Genomic DNA, 14,233 nt, shown 5'->3' with positions numbered 1-14,233 from the left:
GAGAAACTTACACTTAGAGAATAAGCGGTGAAAGAAAGAGTAGAAAAGAAATAGGTCTGAGTTTTCTACCCATGATCTTTAGTGAAAAACGATTATCAAGAATTGACAAGCTTTTTTTTAAGGAATCGACAAGCTTTAATCTCTCACAGGTTGTGAATTTGCTTAAGCTTTGAAAGCACAAGTGAAATTCTATATTTAGAGTTAATACAGACAATTATGGGAAACGCAGGAAAGCACTGAACAGACTAGAGCTCAGACCATTTCCAGCTCTGAAATCTTAATCTCTACCAAAAGAAGATACTGGAAGCTAATTTTGCAGGTAGCAGATGTAGGAATGGCTATTGTTAATAACAGTTAAAACAGTGTAAAAGCTAGACTAATGCCACCTTACATGGGTTAGATAAAAGGAACATTAAGACCATAACACAGACAAGAAATGGAGGTCACTGTACGAACAGGTTTTTTGATGAATGTGAAGAGTGTTTTAGTGAGAACCAAAGGCACCAACATTTTCATTCTAAAGCAAGAGACTCACATTTTTAGTTTCTCTTCTGCTGTCCTGAATTAACTGTTAAAAGATATGTTAAAACATGCAATTTAACAAGCAAGATTTAAACAGTAATAGCTTGAAAGTTTAAAAGTAGAAGATCATTTCTTCTATGTATATCTTCTATATAGCAAGCAAAGGAAAGCATGTCAACAATACTCGGATATATACTTTGCTATACAATTTAAAAATCTGGACAGGCTAAAATAGTCTAACACAATGCCCCATATTAATATCATTTTATTCAGCATACTGTCTCCAAACTTGGCATGCAGGCTTAGATTAGGAATGAGAACAGACCTTGCCATCAGCCTCGGCAGAAGCAGCAGGGGAGGGCTCCTGGGAGGCAGGTGCCAAAGCACTTGGAACTTTAGAAGACTAAAGGCAAAAATGCAGGGGGGAAAAAAATCAAGGATGCCAAATGCATTTGGAAACATTTTATAGACAAAATTTTCCCTCTATAAACAAAATAGTAAAGTAATTAAAAAAAACAAAAGTACCCATGGAGATACAAGTCTATACTCTGCTTCATTTCCTACAGCACTGTCCCTTGTCAAGCTTTTCTGCAAATGAAAACTTACTTAAGAAAACCCGAATCTAATGCTGCTTGCTGCTCCTTGCGGGGTGGGGTAGGGTGTCCAGCACTTAATGAGAGCTTTTCTGACAAGGAACCCAAGATAAGAGGTGTAACTGCTGAAAGTTGCTGCAAAGAATTAACACCTACTACATACACAGTTTTCGTCCCTCTCCCAAAGCCCTTATGATAAAATCATTATTGAACAAATCTGAATCTTATAAAGAATCTGAATCTTATAAAGAATCCTTGATGCTTAAAAGCCACCTTTATTTTTAAATTATTCAAAGCTTTTTAAAACTTTATACACCATCCTTAAACCATCAGAGACAGAGGAAGTAAAATATTCTCACAGAGAAATACACCTGGCTGAGGCTGAGCTCTCCCCTGAGGTGTGGAGAATATAACATAAAAACAGTTTTATTTATTTACCTTGTCTCGTGATACAGCTGAAGGTAGTTCTCTTGCTAGCCTGTTTCTTCTTTGTTCCTATAAAATGTAACCAAGTTTTTATAATTATCAGAATATTGAGATAGAGGTCTACTAAAACATGTTCATCTTAGTTGAAAAGTGTGTAGTAACTTACAGATTTATCCTATTACTCTTGGGAACTTATGCCATAATTGATTATATTAAAAAAAAAAAAACAAACAAAACAACTCTAGAAACCTAAAGCTTCCCTATGCTTGTTTGTTTTCTTCCCAAACACAATTGCTCAGGGATACAATACAGCATCAGCAACGGAGGCTCTCTTTACCAGGGACTCCCAAATGAAGGGTAGAAGAATGTGAGTATACAGATCATAGAAAATGTAAACTCTTAAAAGTCATTCAAACTACAAAAAAACAACCAAAAACCCCATATCTTAAATGTCTGTTTTTAAAAAAGAGTTATCCTATTACAAAAAAAAAAAAAAATGCTGATTCCTGGAAATAGTACTGAAAGTGGAAAGTAAAAATAATTGTCCCAGGTGATTTTGAGAACTAAAATTAAGAAAGCAATGGAATGGCTTTAACATATTTCCTGGGCACACACCAACAACAATATGGCACATCTTTTGTATGAAACTACTTGTAGTTGATTTCCAACCTCTAAAAACTGATGACTATACTCACCTCTATATTATTGTTCATTAGCCCACAGGCATCAGCAAAGTCGGGATGTTTTGTGTTGATATAAGCTAGCTCAATTGCCACTAAGTTATGTACCTACAAAAAACAAAATAAGGCTAAGATAATAAAACACACCAGTCTAACCTAACTTTAAGAAGTCTAAATATAAAAAAACTTATTATACCGACAATATTGGAAAACAATAAGAAACAGTTTCAAATACTAGGTGACTATACTCCAAATAACACCTTTTGCCTAATGATAATTAGCTCTAAATTATTTACCTTCAGGTTTAAAATTGCACTTCTAATAAGGAAAACATGACATTAAGAGAGGTTGAAAGTAAATTCCTATTACTGGGAAAAGTGTTTTACTTGATGCAATTTTAAGTTCCAAGCTTTTAATAAACAAATTTGTTATTCAAACTTCAGATCACACATTAGTATCAAAGCTTATGTTCAATTTTAACAAGAAACAGTTCATAATTAGGGATAAGTTAAAGATGCTAATTTTATTCAGATAATGAATGAATTTAAGCCCAAGATAGTTAGTAATAACTTGGCCTGAACCATGAAGCACATAGTTAAAAATCATAAGGAAAAGTCAAAATTACATAGTTAAAAATCATAAGGAAAAGTGAAAATTAATGTTTTCATTCTTCTACAGAATTCCTAAGACTTATATCATTTCCCCCTTACATCATTTTTTATCTTTAAAAAAAAATTAATATGTATTAGTTATCCATAACTGGTTTTACTTGTGATGCTTTCATACATGTTTATAATGTACTTTAATCAAATTCACCATTATTCTCCTTGTCCCCTCCCTCTCCTGCTTATCCCTTTCTTCTTCCCAACTAGCAGTCCCATTTCTTTCATTTGTCTTTAACCCACTGAGTTTCAGCAGGGTTGCTTACAGAAATATTGGTGAGGGTAAGGGACTGTTTACAGGGCCATGGCCACCTTTAAAGTGTCTTTATCTTCTAGTCTTTAAATGTTTCTAGTCACAATTCTTCTCCAAAACTTACTCCCCACTGCCAATTCCGAACAAAAGAAAGATTATCAAAACATTAGTTATCAAGTACCAAATGAACTACCACACAAGGTGAGCTCCTTGTTAACTGGTAGTTGTCTGCTGGCCAAGGTTATAGTGCTTCTAGCTAAATCATAAAATACAAACAAAAATATGCTGAGAAAAAGGTAGTACAAGGGGAACCAAGGCTCTTATGACTGCTTTGTACTGTCTTAAGTTCCAGAACAACTTTGTTATTCAAACTCAATGGAGCAGAGCGAGAAGTTCCAGTGGGTCTATGAGTAGGTAGAGTGTGAGATCAGGTTTAGGCATCTGATTGACAGCAATTCCTGATGAGGAAGTGACCACTAGGCAGCCACTCCCCAAGAGTTCCAGGATAAACTTTAAGAGAGGCTCAGTAATCAAGACTCAGAAGGAAAACAAACAAAGAAACAAAAGCTAGCCAATTAGGGGCATAAGAGTAATTTCAATTTCCAGCATTCCCTCAGTTTGTGTTAAGAGAGACATACATGGTCCCCCAGAGAAGGAAGGGGAAAGGGACAAGATATCCTGAGCAAATTGGGAACATGGGGGAGAAGAGAGGGAGCTAGAAGAATGAGAAGAAGGGGAGAAGAGGAGAAGTGAGGAGGACATAAAGGAGCAGGAAGGTTGTGTAGGGGGAAGAAGAGAGGCGAGCAAAATAAGAGCCATCATCAGAGAGGGAGCCAGTACAGGCTTAAAGAGAAATCAGGCACTAGGGAAATGTCCAGAGATGTACAAGGATGACACCAACTAACCATCTAAGCAACAGTGGAGAGGCTGCCTTAAATGCCCTCCTCTGATAATGAGATTGATGACTAATTTATATGCCATGCTAGAGCCTTCATCCAGCAGCTGATGGAAGTAGCAGATACCCACAGCTAAACACTGAACTAAACTGGAATCCAGTTGCAGAGGAGTGATGAGCAAAGTGGACAAGACCAGGCTGGTGAAACCCACAGAAACAGCTGACCTGAACAAGTGGGAGCTCTTGGCCCCCAGACTGATGACTGGGAAACCAGCATGGAACTGATCCAGACCCCATGAATGTGGGTGTCAGTGAGGAGGCCTCAGAAATCTATGGGGCCTCTTATCAGTACGTATCCCTAGCATAGGAATGGACTTTGGGAGCCCATTTCACATAGATGGGATACTCCCCCAGCCTAGACACATGGGGGAGGGCCTAGGCCCTATCCCAAAGGATATGACAGACTCTGAAGACACCACACCCCCCATGGAAGACTTCACTCTCCCTGGGAAGCAGAAATGGTATTGGATAGGAAGGGTGTTAGTGGGGGGGTGGGGGGAGGGAGAGGAAACTGGGATTGACATGTAAAAAAAATCTTGTTTCTAATTTAAATGAAAAAATAGAGGAAAAAAAGTAATTTCAAATGCTCAAGCTCACATTTCTGTCAATTTTAGTTTTTTTGTTTTTTTTGTTTTTGTTTTTTATGGGAATGGGGTGGATAGGTACATCTCACTATAGTAATAACCAACTCCTACCATCAGGTCATAGAACAAGCAGAATGTTACGCCTCAGAACAAGTGAGCTTGCTGTAAAGGTGTGGCTTACTGAGTCCAGAAACAGAACTAATTTACCACAACAATCAATGGCAGCACAGCACAGCACAGCACAGCACAGCACAGAAGCAGCTACTCAAGACCTTCAACAATATTCCATCCTCATGAAACTTGGAATTTCAGACTCATAATGATTAAAATATCAAAAAATATTGTGTATTAGAATTACTAACAACCTTCTTTGGAAATAAGATTTAAATACTCAAGATTTACACAGTACACTAGAAAACATGCCTGAAGCAATCATAATGTCATACTGGAAAAAAAAAAAAAAAGCCAAATTAAATTTTGCTGATGGTGACTCAAACCAGACAGTAGCTCACCATTTCATTTGTAACAGGCAGCCTTTTACGAAGAAGACACGTCACTACTTCAACTATAGCATCATGAAGTTTAGGGAACCGTAACAATTCCTATATGAATAAGAGAAATAAAGATGTTAGTCTGTTTAACTAAAAATTTAAAAATCACTTTAGTACTAAATTAGACTTGGAAGTACATTTAAGAACACCATTTCAAATTACTCTTAGGTAAGGGAACTACTGAGTTTACTCTTCGCCTATTTCCTCCCACTCTGAACTCAGGATGGATCTGATGGGCCCTGCTCCACCTCACAGGTACCTGTGTACTGTAATTACTACAATGCTGAATGATCCTCTGCATTTCCTCATGGACCAGTTCCACACACCGGAGGCTGGGCTCTTCTAGACGCTTGATTTGCCGTTTGACCAATAACTCAAATGAAACCTCAGGCACAAATAAAGCGGGACGGGGACCCTGAAAAGACAAAACTTAGCTCTCTTACTGTAGCTATGCATAATTTCAGGTCTCCCAAAAGATTAAAAAAAGAATCCCATATTTTGTTCTTTTTTTTCCCCTGAAAAACATTTCAAGTATGAGAGCAAAACAAGCTGTACGTTAACGTAAAATATGCATTCAAATAAAGCTTCCCACCCTTTCTTTTTGGTTAAGCATACTCACAGTAGCATTTCTAATGGCAGTCAAAATGTCAATAGTGTTAAGGCCACCTAGCGGGTCAACAGATTCTAAGGTTCGCCCAAAAGTCTCATGGAAAATATAACAAATCCTAGCACCACCGCATCTGAAAAGCAATTATATGATTAAACACTGCTATAAAGAAAAGAAGCTATAAGTTATATTTTTCTTTCTTTAAGTGTTAAGCTTTCTCATTTTCTGAGAAAGCCTTATCATAAACGCAATGACAGTATTAATTTATACCCCACCATTCTGTCTGTTCAGTTTCTTTCAAATTTTGTGATTTTTTTTTCTTTAGAGCTGAATAGTATTCCATTTATATATGCACCAAGTATTCACTATCCATTCATCTGTTGATGGAAAGTAGGTTGATTCCAACTCTTTGCTACAGTGAATAGAGCAACAACAAACATGAGGTATGATCATAGTTATGGTAGGTCATGGAGTTCTCCAGGTATATGCCCTAGAGTAAAACAGCTGGGTCATACAGTAGCACTATTTTTAATTTTCTGAAAAATATCCAAATTCATTTGCACAATAAAAATATTAATTTGCACTCCCTCCAGCAGTGAATATGGATTGCTCTCTCTCTGACATTTTGTCAAATTTGTTGATGAAGGCCACTGTGACTGAGGTGAGGTAGTATCTCAAAATACTGAACACGTTTTAAAATAATTATTGGGTAGCTGTGTGGTTTTATTAACGCTATCCCATTTAGTTGCCCACTTGTTTATTAGGATTCTTATTTCTGAAACTGATTGTAAATTCTTGTCTGAAGTATAGCTAGTTAAAGATTTTCTTCCCATTCTACAGGCTGTTTGCTCTGCTAATAGTTCCTTTTGTTGTGCAGAAACTTATTTTCCTGTTGTCCCCATATGTTGATACTCAAGATTAGTTCCTGTGTTTTCTTGTATTCTTGCCAACCCCAATGTCTTGAAGGGTACTCCTTATGTTTTCTTCTAGAAGTTCCAGTGGTCTTTGGTCCACTTTGAATTTACTTTTGTATAAGGTAAAAGAATCCAAATTAATTCTGCATGTGGACATTCTGTTCTGCCAGCACTATTTGTTGAACAGGCTATCTTTTATCAAATGAATGTTTTTGCCATTGTCAAAATTAAACAGGCATAGCTTTCTCAGTTTACTTCTGGGTCCTCTATTCTATTCCAATTGATATATCTTTTTTTATGTCAGTACCAGACTGTTTTTATTAGCATAGCTCTACAGTACAATTTGAGGTTGGCATGTGTGCTTCTGTGGGTTCATATAAATGCTTGTATTTCTAAACTCATGAACTATGACACTGGAACTTTGATAAATATTTCATTAAATCTATAAATTAATTTTGGTTTCATGGCCATTTTCAAAATATTAATTTTGTCGATCCAGGAGCATGTAAGTTCTTCCCATCACTTAGTATTGTCTGTGATTTCCCTTTCAGTGTCTTTAAGTCCTCCTTGTAGAGCTCTTTCTCTTTGGCTACATATGTTCTTAAATACTTAATTGTTTCGAGTTATTTGAATGGGGTATTTATTTATCCTAATTTCTTACTCTGAGAGTTGATATATATGAAGGATTTTTTAAAATATTGACTTTGTGTCGGGCAACTTTACTGTGTTTAATAGGTTGAGTTTTCTAGTATATTTAAAGGGGTCTTTTAAGTAAAAGAATCCTGTCAATCCTACAAATAGAGATAGTTTTGACTTCTTCCCTTCTTATCCCTATTTTAGAGTCTTCAACTTAAAATCTCTTGAGCCAGTTTCTCTACTATTAAAACTGAAGTAATTTCAGGATTATGGATATTATATGTTTCTATATCATTTAGTATATAATAACTATTTGATATAAGGTTTCAGGCAACAACAACAAAAATTGTTAATCATCTTTTCCCTACCCGACTTTTCTTCAGCTAGCTTATCAGCTTCTCCAGGAAAGGAAATAATAATACCTTGTTTCTGCTGACTCACAAAATCTAGAAGTGAGCCAATTTTTTTCCTTAAAAGGCTAGATAATGAATATGTATGCCTTTCAGTATTTATTGCAACTACCCAAATCTGTCAGTAAGTATAAAAACTGTAAAAAAAAAAAAAATGCAATCTGTAAAAAATGACTTGAGTATAAATATGATGCAATAAAACACATAGGCTGACATTTGAATTTTATATAACCTCCAAATGTCATTAAATACTGAATTTTTCATTTAAAAAGTTTATATTTACATATGTAAACATCACTCTTAGTCTGTCTAGTTATATAGGGAGGGATAAAACAGCAGGGGAAGATGAGATCAAAGCAGGACTGAAACCTAGCAGAGTAAATATCAAATCCTGTGGCTCCATGTCCAGAATCTGGGCTCGTGATGGGATCATCTGGGTTCCAAAGGGCTTGGGGGGTCCCACCTCCACATCTACTACCCACAGTATACAAAGACTTTCTTGGGCCTGCAGCTTGTCAGATGGTCAAATGGTCTCAGCATTTCAAACATGCAGGGGCTCCACTGCAACTCGGGCTTCACCTTCACAGCCTCCATGCAGAGAACCACCAATCCCATCACAGTCTGCCCTTAGAGTCCTTCTAGTACATTAGCACAAGCCCCTATGGCCTTCCTTACTCTTGCATCTCTCATACCTATAAAACCAGCACCATATGGATGATGTCTTTTCTCATTCTGTTGTGTACACTGGGAGAGAGAGAGGGATGCATGGGACCTCTCTGTGCATTTGTTGGCAACTTCCCTTGTGCCTATAATTATCCTTAAATCAAGTGTCTTTTCTTTTTTAATGAATGTATGAACAGGGTGGGGAAGAGAGAGAGAATGTTTAGAGTTAGGTATACTACTAGCAGTTAAGTTCTTTGTAACACTAATTTGAAGAAATGATGCTAAGGTAGTATGTATAGCATCTGAAAAAAATTAGGCATTTATCTGTCTTACAGACAGATGTGTAGAAAAATGTGTAGGTTAAAGTCAAAGAGCAGGAATGATCTCTGGTTGGTAAAATTAAAGGTAATTTTGTTTTTATACTTTATTTTTATTTATCTGCATTTTCACTATCAATTACTCCATGTGTACTGATCATGCTTAGACCATCATGTAAAGCCTTCCATTTTGGTTTAAGAATGATAAATGTAGAAACTAACTTGGTTTCTAGAACTAAAGTGATATCTTTTTCTGGTTTGCTTTCTGTCTTAGGTTTCTATTGCTGTCATAAAACATTTTGATCAAAAGCAACTTGGGGAGTTAACGGTTTAGTTTCCCTTACAGCTTACAGTCCTTATGAAGGGAAGTCAGGACAGGAACTCAAGGCAGGAACCTGGAGGCAGGAGGCCATAGTCCTGCTTTCTGGCTTGCTTAGCCTATCTATGTTCTTATACTACTCAGGACCACCGTCAACAATGGGCTAGGCCTTCCCACATCAATCAGTGAATCAATCAATCAAGAAAATGCCTGACAAACTTGCCTATAAGTTAACCCCATGGAAGCATCTTCTCAACTGAAGAGTTCCTTTTCCCAAATGACTCTAGCTGGTGTCAGAAAGATACAAAAGTAACAAAGCACTCCTATCTTACCAATTTCCAGTCAAGGCTGGCCAAGAGAGATGCTCCTGTCTTATCAATTCCTAGTTATGGACAAGAGTGATGCTTATCTAGTACAGGACTGTTCTTCAAACTGAGCTCTCAGTGGTTACACCTAACAGTGGCCAACTGCAGGACAGAAGAAATCCAGTCTCCTTCCTACTCTCCTTCCTCTAAAAACCTGTAAGAATGGACCCTACCCCGAGGAACTCATCTCCCCTCAGTGCCTGCTCCACATGCAGTGGTCTGCCCAGTTTATAATGTTAAAATCTCTTCCAATAAACCTCATAAAAAGAATAATATGTCTCAACGTCCTCCTTAGTCCCAAACTCAAAACTTAAATGTGTATTAAAGGAATGACTGGGCTGGGTATGTAGCTCAGCAACAGAGCACCTCCCTAAACAACCCCTACCTCAACTTACTTTAAGCACAAATATTCTTCTAGTGGTTTGGATAAGAATGCTGCACATTGGTGGCACTGTCTAGGTAGGTTTAGGTTTGACCTTGCTGGATGAAGTAGGTACTAGGGACAGGCTTTGAGGTTTCAAAGCTACACTCCTTTCCTAGTTCACTCTCAGCTTGCTGCTCTAGTCACAATGCCTGCTTGCTGCCAAGTTTCCCCACTTGATGGTAACAAACTCTTAACCCTGGAACCATAATTCTTAATTCTGAAACCATAATGACTTCCTAATACAAGCTGCCTTGGTCAGGGTGTTTTATCACAGCAATAGAAAAGTCACTAATACAGTTTTAAAAGTTTTTGATTTAATTTTATATGCATTGGTGTTTTGTCTGCATTCATGTCTGTGTGTGTCAGATCCCCTGGAGCTAGAGTCATAGACAGGTGTAAGCTGCCACGTGGGTGCTGGGAATTGAATCCGGGTCCTCTGGCAGAGCAGCCAGTGGTCTCAACTGCTGAGTCATCTCTCCAGCCCAGTTTCAAAAGACAGTTTTAAAAGATAAGACTGGTGAGATGGCTTAGCAGGTATTCTATGCTAACAAGATGCTGTCTTGGACTTCGCTCTGACAGACTTAGAAAGAAGAGCAGAACAATAACAGTGGTAGCCAGGTCTATGGCAATATCAATGGAGCAACTGACACTCCCTATAGTACAGTAGTTCTTAACCTTCTTAATGCTGAGACCCTTTAATATGGTTGTGGTAACCCCAACCATAAAACTATTTTTGTTGTTATTTCATAACTATAATTTTACTACTATTATGAATGAGAATATAATATGTGCTTTCTGATGGTCTTAGGTGACCCCTGTGAGAGGCCTGTTTAACCTGCAAGCAGTCTCGATCCACAGGTTGAGAATCACTGCTATAGAGATTCAGGAGAATCTCACCAGGGATTCTGGCAATTATTCCCTCTCCTAGCAGAAGTCATCTGAGAAATGTGAGAGTAGAAATGGAAGTGAAAAGGTGATTGAAAGCAAGACATCTGATGCAGAATCCATGAGGCTGCCAATCAGCAGCTATTATGAGGTTACCCACACTTCTAACTTCTAACTGACCCTTTTCCATTCTCTTTGTGAACAAGCCTGATAATACTCATTAGTCTCATCAATCTGAACTCAAGGTGAAATCAGCTACTGATGTGCATCTGGGGTGATAAGATGCTCAATTGTGCCTTCCTAGGCAAAACTAACAAACAGCCAGTACTGACGCTTGAACAATAGGTTGGCAAAGCAAGCTCAATCCCTCAATTCCACAGGTGGCAGAAGAGAACCAACTTCTAATAGCTATCTTTTGACCTTCACATGTCTGCTGTGACACACACACACACACACACACACACACACACACACAGGGTGGGTTGGGGGATTTGCTTTTAAAAGTTGAGAAAATTCAAAGCCTGACATCATAGCATGGTCTTACAACTCTAGCTATGTAGGAGGCTGAGACAGGAGGATCATGAATTCGAAGACAGCCTGAGCAAGGCAATGTGGTCTCTTTTCAAGAAAAAGAAAGTTAGAAAAAATTGCTTAAAAAAAAAAAAAACAAACAAACAAAAAAACCTGGGGGCTGGAGAGATGGCTCAGAGGTTAAGAGCACTGACTGCTTTTCCAGAGGACCTGAGTTCAATTCCCAGCAATCGCACGGTGGCTCATGTCCATCTATAATGAGATCTGGTGCCCTCTTCTGGTGTGCAGGTATACATGGAGACAGAATGTTGTATATATAATAAATAAATTAATGAAAAAAAAAAACGACCTATAACTTTTACACAGTTTATACTTTTACAATGTTTATACACAGTTACACAGTTTATAAATATCTGACACAATAATCCTTTTATTTCTACAAATTTATATTCCTGTTTTATTGATGATAAACCACAGTCTGAAGATATAAGTCACTTCAAAGATAAAGTGACCTTGAAATCCAAGTAACCAAATCTTGACAAAAATGTCTTACTCACAGCTCAGAAGTTTCAATGTACTTTGCGGTTCCTTCGATAGTGTTACAGTACTCCGTGGCGAATTTGGTGATAAGCTGCAGTAAAGTAGCACTTTTATCATCCACGGGTTCACCATAGCTATTTAGAAGAGACTGATATTGAGCAGCTAAGACATTTATCCTTGTTTTCAGCTCTGGCAAACAATCTCTGATATGATGCATAAGTAACCTAAAAGATCAGAAAAGCAGGGTTTTAGCATAAAACTAATATTCCCATACTCCAAACAAGTCAATGAAAAATGTGTACAAAGGAAGAGCATGAAAGCACATATGAAACTAAACAGAAACATTCTAAGACACCTGTTGGCAAAATGAAAACATTTCATCTTCAAAAGGTGAAAATGTTACCTATTCAGGGTCCTAGCAAGATACTTCGTTCCATTTCTGTTGGCCAGAGACGGGTATTTCTTTTGAAGAAAAGCATACTCATCACGGATGGAATCAGTTACACTCTTCTTATTGTTAATATCTAGCTGGCTCCTATGGTTGAAAAAAAAAAAAAAAAACCAAACTTGTTCAACTGAAGCCACCGCTGTTCTTTTTCTGCTCTAGCTGAGTGTCAGCACCAGCTACCGCTACTGTCTCCTGACTTCTAACATGGCTGTTTTCTTAGACCTCGGTGACCCTCTACAGCAGGCATCACTATTACAGGTGGGCATTGACGTCTCAGTCAATGAACTCACCAAGGAAGGCAGACAGTCAAGGCTGGACTGTTTGACTTGACTTAAGCTGAACAGTATCAGCTTCACTGTTACTATTAACCTTGACACACGAGCAGTATCCTTACGTACACTGTAGACTGATATAATCAGCTCTATTTTACCCATAGGCAGGTAACTAAACTGTACCAAGAATAAAGAAGTTAACTTCAAGTGTAATCATCTACAAATACAAGAAGCAGCAGTAGTATAGATAGCACATGCTTGGTTGAAAAGAAACTAGATGGAAGTTGTTGTCTTTTCTTTTTCCTTCCGGAGACAAGGTTTCTCTGTGTAACAGCCCTAGCTGCCCTGGAACTAGTTCTGTAGACCAGGCTGGCCTTGAACTCACAGAGATCAGCTTGCCTCTGCCTCCCAAGTGCTGAGATTAAAGGCATGCACCACCACCCAACTGGAAATTGTCTTTAAGTGAGAAAGTAATGTACACAGAGACAATTTGAATAGACCTTAGATATCACTTAATAAAACATTTTCAGGTTGTTTTTTGTTTGTTTTGTTTTTGTTTTTTTGGTTTTTCGAGACAGGGTTTCTCTGTGTAGCTTTGGCGCCTATCCTGGCACTCGATCTGGAGACCAGGCTGGCCTTGAACTCACAGAGATCCACTTGCCTCTGCCTCTGGAGTGCTGGGATTAAAGGCATGCGCCACCAATGCCCGGCAACATTTTCAGTTTTAAATGATCCGAGGCCACAGATGTTACAAGTGACTTAAACCGTATTATATCCAGACTACATAGAAACTAGAGTCAGCATTCAGTCCCCTGATAACTGGAGACCTAAGAGAGACTGTCATCTGAGCACAGATAGCACTGCCTCCCACTAGGGCGCTACTCTGAGAATTCCAAGGACGCTACTGCAAACTGATCACTGTAGAATGTATAAAACATGGGCACTCAACAGGAGTTGGTTTCCTTTCTATAATTTTTAATACCAGCAATTTTCAGGATATATCTATAAAGTTTCTGAGTTACATCCTGGCAATTACACAGCATAACTAGTGATATGGGATTAAAACAATCATTAAAATTCCACCACCTTTAAACTTTCTTGAGTGGGTACAAATTAGATAATACTTTTTTTCTGTACCCAATACCATTCTCACACATAACTTGAGTAGTAGGCAAGAATTCGTAAAGATTAATTATTAAATCATCTTCCATTTTGTGGCACTGATTACCTTAGAAACATTTTCCATGAAAAAAATTAGAGAGGAAGAATATTTTGTAAAAGGGCAACTGACATGACTTGCTGCCAAGCCTGACACTCCAGTTTAAACCCCAAAACCCAAATGGGAGAAGGGGAGAACTGGTTCCTGCCAAGCTGTCCTCTGACCTCCACATACATAATAATAAATAACTTTAAAAAACAAAACTAGCAACAACAAAACCCCCAAGTACTCAGAGAGGCTTTTGTGTCTTATAGTGCATGACCCTTGCAGCAACCCCAGCATCAGAACAAGAGAGAACAGGGCAGCATCCCACTTCAGACTGACTTTCAGAAATTCAGTCTTGCTTTGAAATAAGAACGCTGTGATTCTTATCCCATTCTTAAAAAAAAAGAAAAGACAGTGTACATATATGTTTATACGTGCACACGCATGCTGGTGGTATCCTCAGAGGACAGAA

General features: G+C 38.0%; 1 protein-coding gene across 9 annotated transcripts in view; it reads right to left on the bottom strand.

Annotated features, from left to right (window-relative positions):
* Dnm1l (dynamin 1 like) overlaps window positions 1–14,233 on the bottom strand; it is a 51,006-nt gene that overhangs the window by 4,353 nt on the left and 32,420 nt on the right. For 3 of the 9 annotated variants that reach the window (XM_027413422.2, XM_027413416.2, XM_035444754.1), the window contains 9 exons: window positions 12,241–12,372; window positions 11,855–12,061; window positions 5,846–5,966; window positions 5,486–5,641; window positions 5,188–5,277; window positions 2,237–2,329; window positions 1,554–1,610; window positions 848–925; window positions 536–568 (listed from right to left, as the gene is read on the bottom strand). In XM_027413422.2, coding sequence (XP_027269223.1) covers window positions 536–568; window positions 848–925; window positions 1,554–1,610; window positions 2,237–2,329; window positions 5,188–5,277; window positions 5,486–5,641; window positions 5,846–5,966; window positions 11,855–12,061; window positions 12,241–12,372 — 967 coding nt within the window. The remainder of the gene's footprint in view (window positions 1–535; window positions 569–847; window positions 926–1,553; window positions 1,611–2,236; window positions 2,330–5,187; window positions 5,278–5,485; window positions 5,642–5,845; window positions 5,967–11,854; window positions 12,062–12,240; window positions 12,373–14,233) is intronic. The other 6 variants (XM_027413423.2, XM_027413417.2, XM_027413418.2 and 3 more) reach the window with 3 other exon arrangements.

This window comes from Cricetulus griseus, chromosome 4 (assembly GCF_003668045.3).
Source record: "Cricetulus griseus strain 17A/GY chromosome 4, alternate assembly CriGri-PICRH-1.0, whole genome shotgun sequence".
NCBI lineage: Eukaryota > Metazoa > Chordata > Mammalia > Rodentia > Cricetidae > Cricetulus > Cricetulus griseus.
The sequence above is the reverse complement of the archived record's forward strand: the minus strand, read 5'-3'. Positions and strand labels throughout refer to the sequence as shown.